This window comes from Otolemur garnettii, unplaced genomic scaffold (assembly GCF_000181295.1).
Source record: "Otolemur garnettii isolate 467f Iridium unplaced genomic scaffold, OtoGar3 scaffold00218, whole genome shotgun sequence".
NCBI classification, from domain to species: Eukaryota; Metazoa; Chordata; class Mammalia; order Primates; family Galagidae; genus Otolemur; species Otolemur garnettii.
Window position 1 is genome coordinate 1527284 of NW_003852613.1, and position 14885 is coordinate 1542168.

At 50.5% G+C, this 14885-nt stretch overlaps 1 protein-coding gene across 1 annotated transcript in view; it reads left to right on the top strand.

The window, feature by feature from the left end:
- The window catches only part of CDC45 (cell division cycle 45), a 41374-nt gene that overhangs the window by 19580 nt on the left and 6909 nt on the right, over positions 1-14885 (top strand). The window contains exons 9-13 of the mRNA XM_003801700.3: positions 1793-1843; positions 3490-3609; positions 5201-5332; positions 5555-5653; positions 6263-6424. Coding sequence (XP_003801748.1) covers positions 1793-1843; positions 3490-3609; positions 5201-5332; positions 5555-5653; positions 6263-6424 — 564 coding nt within the window. The remainder of the gene's footprint in view (positions 1-1792; positions 1844-3489; positions 3610-5200; positions 5333-5554; positions 5654-6262; positions 6425-14885) is intronic.

The window sequence follows — 14885 nt, forward strand, 5'->3', positions numbered from 1 at the left end:
CTGTCCTCCCTGCACTGTAAGCTGGCACCTGGCTGCATGCCCACCAACTCTCAGCCTCCAATTCTCCTCCATGGTGTGGAAGTAACACTCCCCAATCCAGGATGGGGACTCGGGTTCTCACGTCAAGGGTCATGAGTAGAGTCAGGTAGGATTCCCACAGCACTGACACGGCCTGTAAGTAGACACTGTTATAGGAGCCCCTATCCCAGAACAGCCACCGGCCTCTGGCCCTCATGGGAAATGAAGGGAGATGGGTGTGGTGTTCACTGTGACTGTGAACTGGTGTCACTTTCACGGGACACTTCTCACACCTGATGCCTGGCTATCTGACCAGGCTCCCTCACACAGGACCTTGTTCACACTGGCACACACCCTTGGGCTCTCGTCTGGCCTGGGTCCTGTTATGCTGAGAGCTCAACCTTGGGTTCTTCTTGGTGTTCTGGGGAAAATCCAGCCTGGGGCAGCCTCTGGTTCTATGGACAGAAGGCACAGATTCAACATACCACACTAGGAAACAAGTTTCAAGATTTTTACTTACAGATAACTGGGCAGGGAGGATTCTGTGAATCCCAGGGTGGTTCTCTGTCCCTTGGTCATGGGAGGCAGGAATGGAGAGTCAGGCAGAAAGAGAAGCAGGTGGCAGCTGGAGGGCCATGTGCACAGGGGATGGGGTGAGGTCACTTTAAGCTTATAGCCTTGTGGTCTGATAAAGGAAGCAGCGGAAAGCAGAGAGCTCTGTCTTCCTGGCAGAGATGCCTGTACAGTGTCATTTGGCTGCTGGCTGCTGTGTATCGTGTTCTGCTGCTCACACCAGCCAGCAGCCCCTGCTGTGTGTCTACATGCAGCACAAGGAGCTGGCACCTGTAGGGGCACCTGCTGTGTATTCAGCCAGGCCTCGGCAGCCCACCCACCACAAGCTTGTTGCTGTGGTGGTGATGACAGAAAACCCTGGAAATGCCCCAGAGCAGATGCAGAATCACATGATTCAGAAAGCAGATGCAGGAGACTGGAGCCGGGGCTCCGAGGCGGGGAGGGATGGGTCCACTGGCAGTCTCTAAAGAGTGCTTCTGTGGCACACTGTGCTGGGTATGCTCCCATTGCCCCGTGAGGACTTCCCAGGGCCTCCCTGCCTCAGTGTGTGTGGAATGTCCCCTGCTGCTCTCAGCTGTGAGCCCAGGGGAAGTCTTGAAAGTCAGCTCCTGGAGACCTGGCAAGACTGAGCATAGCCAGGCCCAGGGCACCCTTGCTGTGGGCTGGCACTGTCCTGGGGGTCTTTAGTGAAGGATGAACCTGGAGATAGGGCCTTTGAAGGTTCTGCAGAGGCCCCAAGGCAGTTACTCTGTGTCCTGCCATATCACGCTGCAGGACGAGTAGATGGTGGCGTGACCAGGGTCCCCCGTGCGGGGCGGGTGGACTGAGGCCTCAGCAAGGTGAGGCAGCACCAGGACCACCTGCAGCTCAAGTTGGGCCTATGGCTGTGCCCAGCAGGATGACGGCAGAGCTGGCCTGTGAGTAGCCAGGAGGGGTGGCCCTGGCCTATCTGCTGCCTGAGTCCTGAGCGATTTCCCTCCTGTGTGCGCTCAAAGACTCCACAATGGTGGACACTATGCCATAAGCCCCAGCTGACCCTCTACACGCTGCACCTTGATGGGGCAAGTTCTGTCTGAGTGTGGGCCACGGTCAGGCTCTACTGGCTGGAGAACATTGGAGGCCCAGGAGTGCCAAGCTTGGGCAGCCGTTCTGTCACCTTGCTTCTCCAGGCCAGCTCCATCACTTTCTCCTCTCCCTCCAGGTGGGCCATCGTTGGACTGACGGACCAGTGGGTACAAGACAAGATCACCCAGTAAGAACTTGTTCCCCTCTTTCCCCAGGCACAGCCCCTGAGTTTGCTACAAGGGTGCCACAGGGTCCTATTGACAAGGAGGGGCCTCGCCTCCTCCTTGGCCTGGAGGCTTTGTCACTGAGGACAGGCTAAGCACTGGGACCTATGGCTGAGTGACCGTGGCCTCTTTATCCACTAGGTGGAGGCAGCTGTAGCAGGAGGGAGGGTGGCTGTCAGCCCTCTTTCTCAGTGCCCTGCAGGGAGGGGGCCAGGCCCAGAGGCAAGCCTGAGCAGTGGGGTGGGGGCACAGGGGAGCAACTAGGGGAGGACGGCAGAGGGCTCCTGGGGGCCAGCAAGGGCATGTGGGTTTCGTCCCAGAGCAAGGGGTGGCTGGAGAGACTTCAAGGAAGTCTGGCTGCCCCAGAATGCAGATGCTGAGGAGGGCTTCTCTGGTGGCCCACAAGCAGAACCACTAAGGGAATCAGCTGGGACCTCAGCCACCTGATGCTTACCCCCTCCTAGGGTGCCACACTCACGTGCCAGGCTGTTACCTGGCACAGCCCAGGTACAGTCTCTGCTTGGGTGCTGCCTCCTTTGAAGAAGCCCTTTGCCATCTGTTTCCTTCCTCCAGCCCGCATCTGTTGAGTCCTACAGTGTGGCTGGTGGAGACGGAGGGGCCAAGTCTCAGACCAAGGGCCACTACCTGGACATGTCACCTTGGCACAGTCCATACTGGGCCTCCATCCCCTCCTCTATTAAGAATAGTGTGGGAGGGCTGGGTGCTGTGGCTCACACTTGTAATCCCAGCACTCTGGGAGGCCAAGGCGGATGAATACCTGAGCTTAGGAGTTCAAGACCAGTCTGAGCAAGAGGGAGACCCCATCTCTAAAAAATAGCTGGGCATTGTGACAGGCACCTGTAGTCCCAGCTACCAGGGAAGCTGAGGCAAGAGAATCGCTTAAGCCCAAGAATTTGAGGTTGCTATGAGCTGTGACACCACAGCACTCTACCTAGTGTGACTAAGTGAGACTCTGTTTCCAAAACAAAACAAAAGAAGATTAGTGTAGGGTTTGCACATTGTTAATTTAGGGCCCAGAGCAACACCGGTAGGTGTAGTGCCAGGCACATCCCTGGCCTATCACATCCCTCAGGTGAGGCCCCATTGGCTCCACCTGACTGCAGGTGCTTGGGATACAGAGTGGGGCCTGCCCCGCCTCTGTGCTTGGTGGTACTTCCTGACAGAGTCTGCAGATTCTACAGTGGGCTCCTGTCACTCACAGGGTCTATCACTTACCTGTGGGGGGCTGCTGTCCTGGGCCGTGTCCTCCACAGTGCCCACCCCCGGGAAGTGGCAGAGGATAGGAGGTGGGAGGACAGAGGCCAGCCTTCCCAGCTCTCCCAGTGCCTACTCCCAGGAAGTGGCAGGATAGGAGGTGAGAGGACAGAGGCCAGCTCTCCCAACTGTGCCGGTGCCCACCCCCGGGAAGTGGCAGGATAGGAGGTGGGAGGACAGGCCAGCCCTCCCAGCTCCGCTGGGTCACATTTCCTGCTGCTTATTCTCTGTACAGAGGGCGGCCAGCTTTCTTGGGCCTCATGCAGGACAGCCTGCAGGGAGGGCAGGCCCTGAGGGCGGGAGGGAGCCTGGGCCTCCAATGTTCTCTTTCCAGAATGAAGTATGTGACCGACGTGGGCATCCTACAGCGTCATGTGTCCCGGCACAACCACCGGAACGAGGACGAGGAGCACACCCTCTCCGTGGACTGCACCCGCATCTCCTTTGAGTACGAGTATCCTTGCGGCTCAGCCCCAGGGTGGGGACAGCACGCCCTGCCTCTAGCATTCTGCTCAGCAGTTTAGTGGGGACCTGACCCATGTCCCCTGTGGATGCCAAGACACCAGTGGATGTTTCAGAAAGAAAAGCCGTGGTGTACTTGCCCAACTCATCTGTGGCTGTTTGGAAGCATCACTCTAAGACATCCCTGGGAAGAGCTGGGCATACACGGTGACTCCACATGGGGCCTTCCTAGGCAGAGTGGCAGTGCAGTGAGACAGGAAAGAGGTGAGCCAACATGTAATCACAGAGTGCCACATCTCTGAGCAGAAGGTGGGCACTGACAGTGTCCAGAGAGAACGTGAAGATCTGGGGGAGGCCACACGAGGTGGCAGGAGCTGTGCCAGGTACGAAGAAGGGCTGTCAAGACAGAGGAGGTGGGTGGGGTTGAACACCAAGGAGGCTGCCATGGGCAGCTTTGTAAATCGAGGGCAGTAGGAGGTCTCTACAGCCAGAGTAGGGTTTTGAAGGTCCCTGGGCTGCCCGGTACTGGTGGCAGAGACAGGGAAGTGGTCACAGCCATCCCAAGGACACCTAGTGATAGTTCAGGCCAGACCACAGCAGCAGCTGTGAACAAGTAGAGTGATGGGTGGATGCGGCTGCCCTGGCCCTGTGCTGGGACAGTTGGGGAGGACGTTTTTCCTGGATTCCCCCACTTTGTTCCAACCACCTTGGTTGCAAAATGCAGCAGCTGTCTGTCCTGCTGTAAATAACTCACCCGGGCCCTAGAACGTCATCTCTGCACATCTGGGGCGCCCTTATCAGTCCCGGTTCTCAAGGCTCTTTCTGCCTTGTTGGTGTGGAGTGCATGGGTGGTGGCACATGAGGAGTGTGAGAACCTAGGGAGGGGCCGCACGGGCTGCGGCGCCGACTGGGCTCCTGGAGAGGAGGGCCCTGGTGCATGGGAGCCCTTTCAACACATGTGCCCAGCTTGGGATCAGGGTGGGGACTCAGGGACCATGGGGAGGAGTGACTGAGGAAGAGGTGGGACGTCGGAGCTGAGGTCCAGACTCCAGGAGGCCAGGTGGAAAGGGAACCCCTGGAGGGCAGGAAGGGAGGATGGTGGTCCCAGAGTCTGGGGATCAGGAGGACAGTGGTGAGGACAGGCGTTCCCAGTGTCTGGAGGAGCCGTGGCAGAGTGCCAGTGTGACCCCAGGGAGCAGGCCGGGTCAGCCTCCTGGTCTGTGGTACAGGGATGGTCCGTGTTCACAGCCACATGTGACTCCAGGGAGCAGGCCAGGTCAGCCTCCTGGTCTGTGGAGATGTCTGTGGTACAGGGATGGTCCGTGTTCATAGCCACATGCACAGTGCAAGAGCACTAAAGGGTGTAAGGGCCGGGGCAGTGGCTCACACCAGCACTTAGGGAGGCTAAGGGGGGGTCACTTGAGGCCAGGAGTTCAAGAATAGCCTGGGCAACGTAGTAAGACCCCATCTCTGAAAGAGTTTAAAAATTAACTGAGGATGGTAGCTCCATGCCCTACAAAGCACGGGTCGCTGAGGTGGGCTCAGGTGGGCACCACACCACATGCCCCTTAACCACAACCCAGCCTCCGCCTGGCCCTCTACCGGCACTGGTCCCTGCATGACAGCCTCTGCAGCACCAGCTACACCGCGGCCAGGTTCAAGCTCTGGTCTCTGCATGGGCAGAAGCGGCTCCAGGAGTTCCTGGCAGACATGGGGTGAGTGACCACCTAGCCCCAGCCACCCCCAAGGGAAGAGCCCCACTTTGTTCTGACCACCTTGGTTGCAAAATGCAGCTGCTGTCTGTTCTGACCCGGGTCCTGGAATATCATCTCTGGATGTCTGGGGTGTCCTTGTCTGTCCCGGTTCTCAGGGTCTTTTTGCCTTGTTGGTGTGCAGCGAACTCACCCCCATGACCCGGGCTTGCTCTTTGTTTCCAGGCTCCCCCTGAAACAGGTGAAGCAGAAGTTCCAGTCCATGGACATCTCCTTGAAGGAGAATTTGCGAGAAATGATTGACGAGTCTGCTACTAAATTTGGGTAGATGCACATTTTTCCTGGATTCAGCTCTAAAGTTAAGGCTTCTGCTTTAAAGGGGAGGCTCTGCTTTAACCATCATAGAGTAACGCAGAAAACCTGGAATGTGCAAAGTGAGCGTTATCTGAGGCTGGCCATTCCTAAAGGTTTAATTAAGTTCTTCTTTTGGCTTGAAAACAGGCCTTCTTAAAACCTGCAAGGTTTTGGGGCTGTGGTTCAGACCTGTGAGGTCAACCCAGCCCACTCTTCACTGGTGACGGGGAACTGGCCACCAAGGGCAGGTTCAGGCAAGCTCAAGGCCCCACACCTGGCTATTCTTGTCCCAGCTAATTGGCATGCTAGCATGGGAGAGCACCCCACACAGCCTCTAGCTGGATGGGCCGGCTCTGTCCCAGGACAGCTGAGCAGCTGTGGATGAGAAAGTGCTCAGCCCTCTGCACTGCAGAGCTGGTTGTCTGGGTGGCCTCACCTGCCTTGCTCTCTGAGCAGAGTGGTTGTGTTGGCAGCCTGAGAGGGGCTCGTGAGGGACGGTGGTGTGCCTGCTGGCCCGGCCTGCAGTGAGAGCTCACGCATAGCTTTCAGGTGACAGTCCTGCCACCTCCCCTGTGATAGGATGAAGGACATGCGTGTGCAGACTTTCAGCATCCACTTTGGCTTCCAGCACAAGTTCCTGGCCAGCGACGTGGTCTTCGCCACTACGTCTCTGATGGAGAGCCCCGAGAAGGACAGCTCAGGGATGGGTCACTTCATCCAGGCTCTGGACAGCCTCTCCAGGTAGAGGGTGTGGTGTGGGCTGCCATCCCTGGGGAGGCCGGGTGCAGACCCCCAGGCCATGGGAGTGACTTTGTCCTGCAGAAACCGCGTATGAATCAGAAGCTCAGCACCAGAACACTCGGTATCCTGCCTGCCCATCTCCAGTCCTGCTCACCTCCCAGTCCTTTCCACTCTTTTTTCTTTGTGATTTTTCAAGTTTTTCATCTTTTTTCACTTTCTGTGTCTGTCTTAAAGCATTATTTCTTGTGTTTATTCATTCTTGTGCTTCTTCCAGTTTGTCTTCATTTCTCACTTATTTATTTAAAAAAAAACTTTGTGAGCCAGAGTCTCTCTCTATTGCCCCAGATAGAGTGCAGGAACATCTTGACAGCTCACAGCCACCTCAGACTCCTGGGCTCAAGCAGTCCTTCTGCCTCAGCCTCCCCAGTAGCTGGGCCTACAGGTGCACATTACGACAAAAGCTAATTTTTCTATTTTTAGTAGAGACGAGGTCTTGCTCTTGCTCAGGCTGGTTTCAAACTCCTGACCTCAAGCGATCCACCTGACAGCCTCCCAGAGTGTTACAATTACAGGTGTGAGCCACTGCACCCATCCTTAATTTTCTTTTATTTCTAATTCTTTCTTATCTCTCTTTCCGAGTTTCCCTGTGTTATTTTTTCCTTGTCTTTTGGCTTGTTTTGAGATAGAATATGACAGTTTTGATTTTTTTTTTTTGGCATATTGTTCTAATGTCAAATTGAAAAACAAAAAAAGACATCTTAGATAGCTGGGTGTTGGGGCAGGCGCCTGTAGTCCTAGCTGCTTGGGAAGCTGAGGCAAGAGAATTGCTTAAGCCCACGAGTTTGAGGTTGTTGTGAACTGTGATGCTACAGCACTCTACAGAGAGTGACATAGTGAGACTCTGTTTCAAAAAAAAAAAAAAAGACATCTTAGGAAAATGTCTTCAAATAAGATGACTTTATTCAGAAATTATAAAAGAGGATTATAACCTGAGAGGCACAGTTGTGACAAGCCACACGTGCATCGGAAGAGGGGAAGGCCAAAGGGAGGGTTTGATCAGCAGGAGTTCGCATAAGCTGGTTTCAGAGACTCAAAAGCCAATGCATTGGTGGAGATGCTGTTACTGGACAGGTATTCTTTCCCAAGCATCTTAGCAGAATTGCCACAGTCCCACAGCAGAAATTTCTTGGGGTGTTATTTTAGAACATCCTCAGCTTGGTGTTTCCTCAGACATTCACGGGATTTCTGGCTCCTTGAACTCCTGGCTCTAATTTCTCTGGGGCTAACGAGAAGCGAGCTGGTCTGGGGTCTGTGCCTTTCACCCAAGTGTGCTCTCACCATCCAGAGAGATGTGATCTTGCCCCTGTTTTCGAGATTTGACCTTCGTGCTTCTCTGATGCTCATTTGTGAATTTTGTTTCCCTGACGTTTTAGGAAGAGGCATGATTCAGACAGCGTTCCTAACTTCACACAGCTGCTGCTACTTCTGCTGCTTTTGTGCCATGTTAAAAAGAAAATGTGCAGAACTTCCATACTTGACTACCTCCTTAAGTTGACCTCATTTGCATAGACTGGACACGTACCATATGTGTGTGTCAGCACAGTAGGCCCAGTTCCTCGTGTTAACCATTGGCACAGTCCTTTGTGTGGTCAGCTTACAGAGGTACTGGTTCTGCTCCCTAGCATGCTTTTTAAAAAATAACTTTATTGAGAGGTAATTCATATAGCATACAGTTCACCCACTGGAAGCGTACAGTGCAGGCCAGGCACGATGGCTCACACCTATAATCCCAACACTTTGGGAGGCTGAGGCAAGACGATCACTTGAGGATAGAAGTTTGAGACCTTGCTGGGAAACATAGCAAGACCTCCTCTCTACAAACAATAAGAAAAATTAGGCAGGCTCCGTGGCTCACACCTGTAATCCTAGCACTCTGGTGGGCTACCCTAGGAGGATTGCTCCTGGAGGTCAGGAGTTGAAGACAAGCTTGAGCAAGAGTGAAACCCTGTCTCTACCAAAAAAAAAAAAAACAAAAAAATATATATATATATATACACACACACACACATATATATATATATATATTCTTGGGAGGCTAAAGCAGGAAGATTACTAGAGCCCAGGAGTTTGAGGTTATAGTGAGATATTCTGATGCCACGGTGCTCTAGTGGGAGTGACAAAGTGAGACTCTGTCTTAGAAAAAAGAAAAGAAAAACCAGCTGGGTGTGGTGGGCACACCTGTAGTCCTAGCTACTTGAAAAGCAATGGTAGGAGGATCAGTTTAGCCCAGGAGTTTGAGGCTGCAGTGAGCCACTGTACTCTAGTCTGGGTGACAGAACAAGACCCTGTCTCAATCAATCGATACATACATACACATAAATAAATAAGTACAATGCCGTGGCTTTTTGTATATTCTCAAGGCTGCACGGCCCTCACCATTCTCTAATTTTAGAGCATTTCATTGCCCCAGAGAGAAACCCTACATCCGTAGCCTTTACCTCCCAAATCCCCAATCTCTTCCAGCTTCTGGCAACCACTGACCTTCAAAGTCTATGGATTGCTATTCAGATCATTTCATACAAACAGCTTCCTTCACTTAGCATAATGTTTGCAAGTTCATCTATATTGTAGCAAGCACCAGGACTTAGTGTAACTTTTTATTGTAAATACTCCAGCAGATAGGTATGCCCCGTTTTATTTATCCACTCCTCCGTCATCACGAATGATTCCATTTTTCGACTACATATAATGTTGTTAAAAAGTGACGTGCATGTGTTTTTGCAGTCATGCTTTCATTTCTCTTGTTATATACCCAGGTGTCTAGGTTCGCTGAGGACCCCGACCTGGGGCGGGGGTCAGCCGGGGAGATGATGCTGGGGAGCTAAGGAGACTTTACACCAACCTCATGTATAAAGTCTGAGTGGCCTAAGAGGCTACGTTGGCTCACGCGCCACAGGGCAGACCTCTGACACAAAGGGTACATGTAAAATGACAAGGTGCCAAGATGGGATCAAAAGAATCCAAAGCCCCCAGGAAGCCTGGGTAGTAATCAGGAAGATGGGATAGTGAGGTGTCAGCAATGCCAATAAGGAACTTAGCAAGGGGGAGGGGAAAACAAGTTCTCTAATCTACCTGCTGATGGGGAGTTCCGCCTGCCTGCTGACTGTCCCAGCAGGGGTGGTCTGAATAACTTTGTCCCTGTCTGGGACACCTTTGGGCTCCTTCAGCTATGGTGGCTCTGATGAGCCCCCTGGGGTGGCCCATAGGAGTGCTTTGCCCTGGATTGAGGCCAGGTGCCCCCTGCCTGTCTGCCTCCACACCTAGGAATAGAATTTCAAGGTTTAACCTTTGGGGGCACTGTCCATTTACATTCCCACCAGCTGTGTGTGACTTCCAAGTCTCTGCGGCCTTGCTAGGCATGCCTAGTGGGGGTAAAGTGGCATCTCACTGTGGTTTTCATTTGCATTTCTCTGACAGTTAGAGAGGAGCATCTTTTCATATGTTTATTGATTATAGATCTTTATTTTTCTTGGAGACAGAGTCTCACTCCCCCCCTCCCCCAGTTGAGCACGATGGCATCATAGCACACAGCAACCTCAAACTCTTGGGCTCAAACAGTCCTCTTGCCTCAGCCTTCCTCGTAGCTGGGACTACAGCCACCCTCTACAACACCCAGCTATTTTTTAGAGATGGGGTCTTGCTCTTGTTCAGACTGGTCTCAAACTCCGGAGCTTAAGCAACCCCCACACCTCAGCCTTCCAGAGTGCTGGGATTACAGGCATAAACCACTGTGCCTGGCTCCTGGCCTCTGTTTTTGGATCGTGTTTGGAGAATTATCCAAGCAGTCTGCTCATTTTTAAATTGGGTATTTGACTTTTTACTATTGAGTTGAAAAATTGTTTTATATATTGTAAGGATCCCTTATAATTTTCTTCCATTTATAGCTTTTTTTTTTTTTTTTTTTTTTTGCTGTTTTTGGCCGGAGCTGGGTTTAAACCCTCCACCCCTGGCATATGGGGCCAGCACCCTACTCCTTTGAGCCATAGGTGCTGCCCAATAGCTTAATTTTTTTTTTCACTTTGTGTCCTTTGAAGCACAAAAGTTTTGTTTGGATGATTTTCATTCTGTTTACCTACTTTCTCTTTCGTTTCTTGTGCTTTTGGTATCATATCTAAGAAACCATTGCCTAATCCAAAGTCATAGAGACTTCATACTATGTTTTCTACTAAAAATTTTAGCTCTTCCTTTCACTGTATGATTCATTTGAGGTTAATTTTTATGTTTAGCATAAGGAAGGAGTCCAACATAATTCTTTTGCATTTGGACATCCGATCATCCCAGCACCATTTATTGAAAAAGCTATTTGTTCCCTCATTGAATTATTTCGACACTCATGTTGAAAGTCAGTTGATGGCGAATGTATTTATTTCTGGCCTCTCCATCCTCTTCCCGTCTGTGTGTCTTTCCTTATGCCAATCCCACGTCGTTTAGTTTACTGTAGCTCTGCAGCAAGTTGTTTTTTTTTTTTTTTAATGATGACTTATTTTATTTTTATTATTTTTTTCTGCAGTTTTTGGCCAGGGCTGGGTTTGAACCCACCACCTCTGGTATATGGGGCCAGCACCCTACTCCCTGAGCCACAGGTGCCTCCCACTGCAGCAAGTTTTGAAATTAAAGATTGTGAATCTTTCAATTTTGTTCTTTTTCAGATTGTTTTGGCTATTCTAGGTTCCTTGAATTTCCATAGGAATTTTAGGACTAACTTGTCAATTCCTGCAAAGACATTAAATTGCCTTGAATCTATAGATCAGTTTAGGGAGTAGTGCCATCTTAACAATGTTAATTCTTCTAACCTCTAAATACCATGCTTTTCTTTTTATTTAGAAGCTCTCTCATTTCTTTTTCTTTTTGCAGTTTTTTTGGCTGGGGTTTGAACCCGCCACCTCTGGCATATGGGGCTGGTGCCCTACTCCTTTGAGCCACAGGCGCCGCCCCAGAAGCTCTTTCATTTCTTTTAACAATGTGCAAGTACTATTGTTTTTAAAGTATAAACTTTGTGCTTCCTTTGTTAAATTTACTCCTAGCTATTTAGGCTTTTTTACTTTCTTTTTTTTTCCCCTCCTTTTTTTTTCTTTTTGAGACAGTCTCATGTGTCGCCCTCAGTAGAGTGCTGTGGCAGCATAGCTCACAGCAACCTCCAACTCTTAGGGCTTAAACGATCGCTTGCCTCAGCCTCCCAAGTAGCAGAGACTACAGGTGTTCCCCACAATGCCCAGCTATTTGTTGGTTGCAGTTGTCATTGTTATTTGCTGGATTCGAACCCACCAGCTCTGGTGTATGTGGCTGCCGCCCTAGCCACTTACCAGCCAAGCCAGGCGCCACCCCAGCTTGTTTTCGTAATTTCATTCTTGGTCTGCTCATCTCTGCTTTGCAGAAATACAGCTGATTTCTATGTGTTGATCTTGTGCCCCGCAACCTTAGTAAGCTCATTTATTCTAATAGTTTCTTAGTGGATTCCTTAAGCTTTTCTGTGTGCAAGATCACGTTATCAGCAAATGGAGATAATTTTACTTCTTTCCAATCTGGACTCCTGTCCATTTCTTTTTCTTGCCTCACTGTCTTGGTTAGAATCTCCAGGACAGTCCCAGTGCATTTTTAGCTGTACCTTCGCTTCCCTTTTCTTCACTGTCTGTACCAGATGCTCAGTATTTATCATTCTCAGCACTTGGTCCTCAGTGTAGAAAGAAGCTCTGAGGGACTGGTGGGAATCCTGCAGGCTGGGCTGCGCTGGCCCCTGGCCCTTTACCATGCCCCCATGTTATTCACCAGAACTCCCTGTGCTTTAGGGAGGTGTCTGAGACTTCACCACAGCCCCTTGCACTTTGTTTGACCCACTACATCCACCTGCTCTTGGACAGGGCCACACTGCTCCCAGTTTTGACCACTGTTCTGAGTTGCTGGAGTTCTGAACTATTCTTAGTCTCTCTACCTGTCTGCTTTCCCCTTTGCTGAAGTTCACAGCATGCCAGTCTTTGTGCCCAATGTGGGGGTCGGGTCCCACCAGCTTATACTGTGGGGTTTGCCCCGCCCTACCCGCCTTGTTCTCTCATTTTGTTAGAAATGTGCCTCCTACCTAGGTTTTCAGTTTTGCAATCTAGTGGCCCTGTCTCTTTTTATCTAGAAATTTGAGCAGATCCAAAAACTCTCCTACCAATGCTTCTGCCCTCATCCCAGCACTGATGGTTCTATTTTTTACTTTGTCTCCCGCTATGACAGAGAAACATCAGTCCCCCTCTCCTCCTGTCAGGAGAGTTACACCACCATTCTTAGCTTATATGTAACTCTGACATACACCTTCTTGCATCACAAGTGCCTTGTCTGCTGCCTTGTAAGAAAAGGATACTAACTTCTCCCCTTTGCTCTTCAGCTTCCTTCTCCCAGGTTCTGAAATAGATGCTTTATACATTCAAGGTTGATAACAATCTTGGGTCAGAGAAAAGGATGTAAGTCATCTCATCTTTGGCTATAGATGATTTTAGAAGATGAAAATCTATGAATAGTTTTACTTTACTGTGCTAATAAGCTAGTCCAGAGATCATATAGACACTCCTCAACCTAACGATGGGGCCACGTCCTACAAATCCATTGGAAGTTGGCCGGGCATGGTGGCTCACGCCTGTAATCAGGCAGATTGCCTGAGTTCAGGAGTTTGAGACCAACCTGAGCAAGACCCCATCTCTAAAATCAGCCAGGTGTTGTGGCAGACACCTGTATTCCCAGCTACTCAAGAGGCTGGAGCAAAAGAATTTCTTGAGCCCAAGAGTTTAAGGTTGCTGTGAGCTATGACACCACAGTACTCTACTGAGGGTAACAAAGTGAGACTGTCTCAAAAAAAAAAAAATCCATTGTAAGTTGAAAATATCATGAATTAAAAGTGCATATAATATGCCTAGCCTACCAGACACCCTAGTTTACCTTGCCTACCTTAAACATACACTGGCCTGCAGCTGGGCACAATCGTCGGCCACAGAGCGCACTGTGGAGTATCAGTTGTTTGTCCTCGAGATTGTGGGAGCTGCTGCCACCCGGTATCACATCAAAGTATTGTGTCAGGCCTTGCTAGCCTGGGAGACAGTCAACACCCAAAACTTGAAATGCAGTTTCTACTGAATGGGTGTCACTTTTATACCACTGTAAAGGTAAAAAAAATTGTAAGCAGAACCATCCTAAGTCAGAGACTGTACACAGTGCAGTGAGATGGTACATTCTGGCAGAGTAAGGATGCGCATGAGTGAACGTTCAGAATTCTTGCATGTCTAACAGTATTTTTGTTTACCCTCATCTGGTTGCTGGTTTTGCTCACAGAGAATCAAACCTTATTGCTTTGCAGCCATAAGGCCAAGATCAAGTGCAGAGCTGAACATTGAGTATGATTGCCCATTGGCTGTGGATTCATCACACCCCTCTGACCTCTGGTCCAAGCCATTTTGATGCTTGTTTCTTTGTGAATGCCCTGCCCTGGGCTCAGTGTTACGGTGCCAACCACATACACCAAGGCTGGCAGGTTCGAGCCAAAACAACAATGACCACTGCAATAAAAAACCAAAAATATAGCCAGGTGTCATGGCAGGTGCCTGTAGGCCCAGCTACTTGGGAGTCTGAGGCAAGAGAATCGCTTAAGCCCAAGAGTTGGAGGTTGCTGTGAGCTGTGACGCCACAGCACTCTACCCAGGGCAACATAGCCCCACCCCAGGAAGCTTTTAGGATGAGTTCTTTTACTCTGTGTTTTAGAACTTCATAGTAGAGCAGATGTCGTCTCATGTATTGTGGCAGGTTCTCAGATGAACCCCTCAGCCCAGGTTGACCCAGGCTTCCCAGGTTTGCACTACTGCTCGCTGCTCCAGTTCCCTCAGACCATCTGTGTGGTTTTCCTTCTTGCCCCCAGCGCTTCCTGGAATAAGGCTGCCTTGTGCTTCTCCCTTCCGTTTTCCGTGGCTTTGTCTTACTACCGATGGCAAGAGAGTTTTTCCTGCCTCTGTCCTCTGGCTTTTGAGTGAATATTTTGTAGATGTTTTATTAAGTGTGTGTTTTTTTGTTGTTGTTCTCCAAATTGTGTTTCCGCCATGTCAAGTTTTCAGGCTGCAAGTGTTTCTCAAATGGTCTGATGGCCTTCTTATTCAAGAAGGGGACTGTGGAGCTGTGGCTGAGCCCTGGGTGTCTGGGCACAGCTCGCTGCTGGCAGACATCACATCCCTTTATCTTGGCAGGCGGGGGACCGTGACATTTTTGGACTCCTAACTGCAGGGCACAGAGGCTTTGCCTGAGCTGCTTCTCCAGAGAGGGGTCATTGCACATACTCAGAGAAGAACCCTCCCTTTTGGGGGGAAAAAGCAAAAGCCCATGTGTAGGGGAGGCCCCTGTCCCCCTCCTTCTGGAGCCTGCTGACACCTCCCTGGCCTCC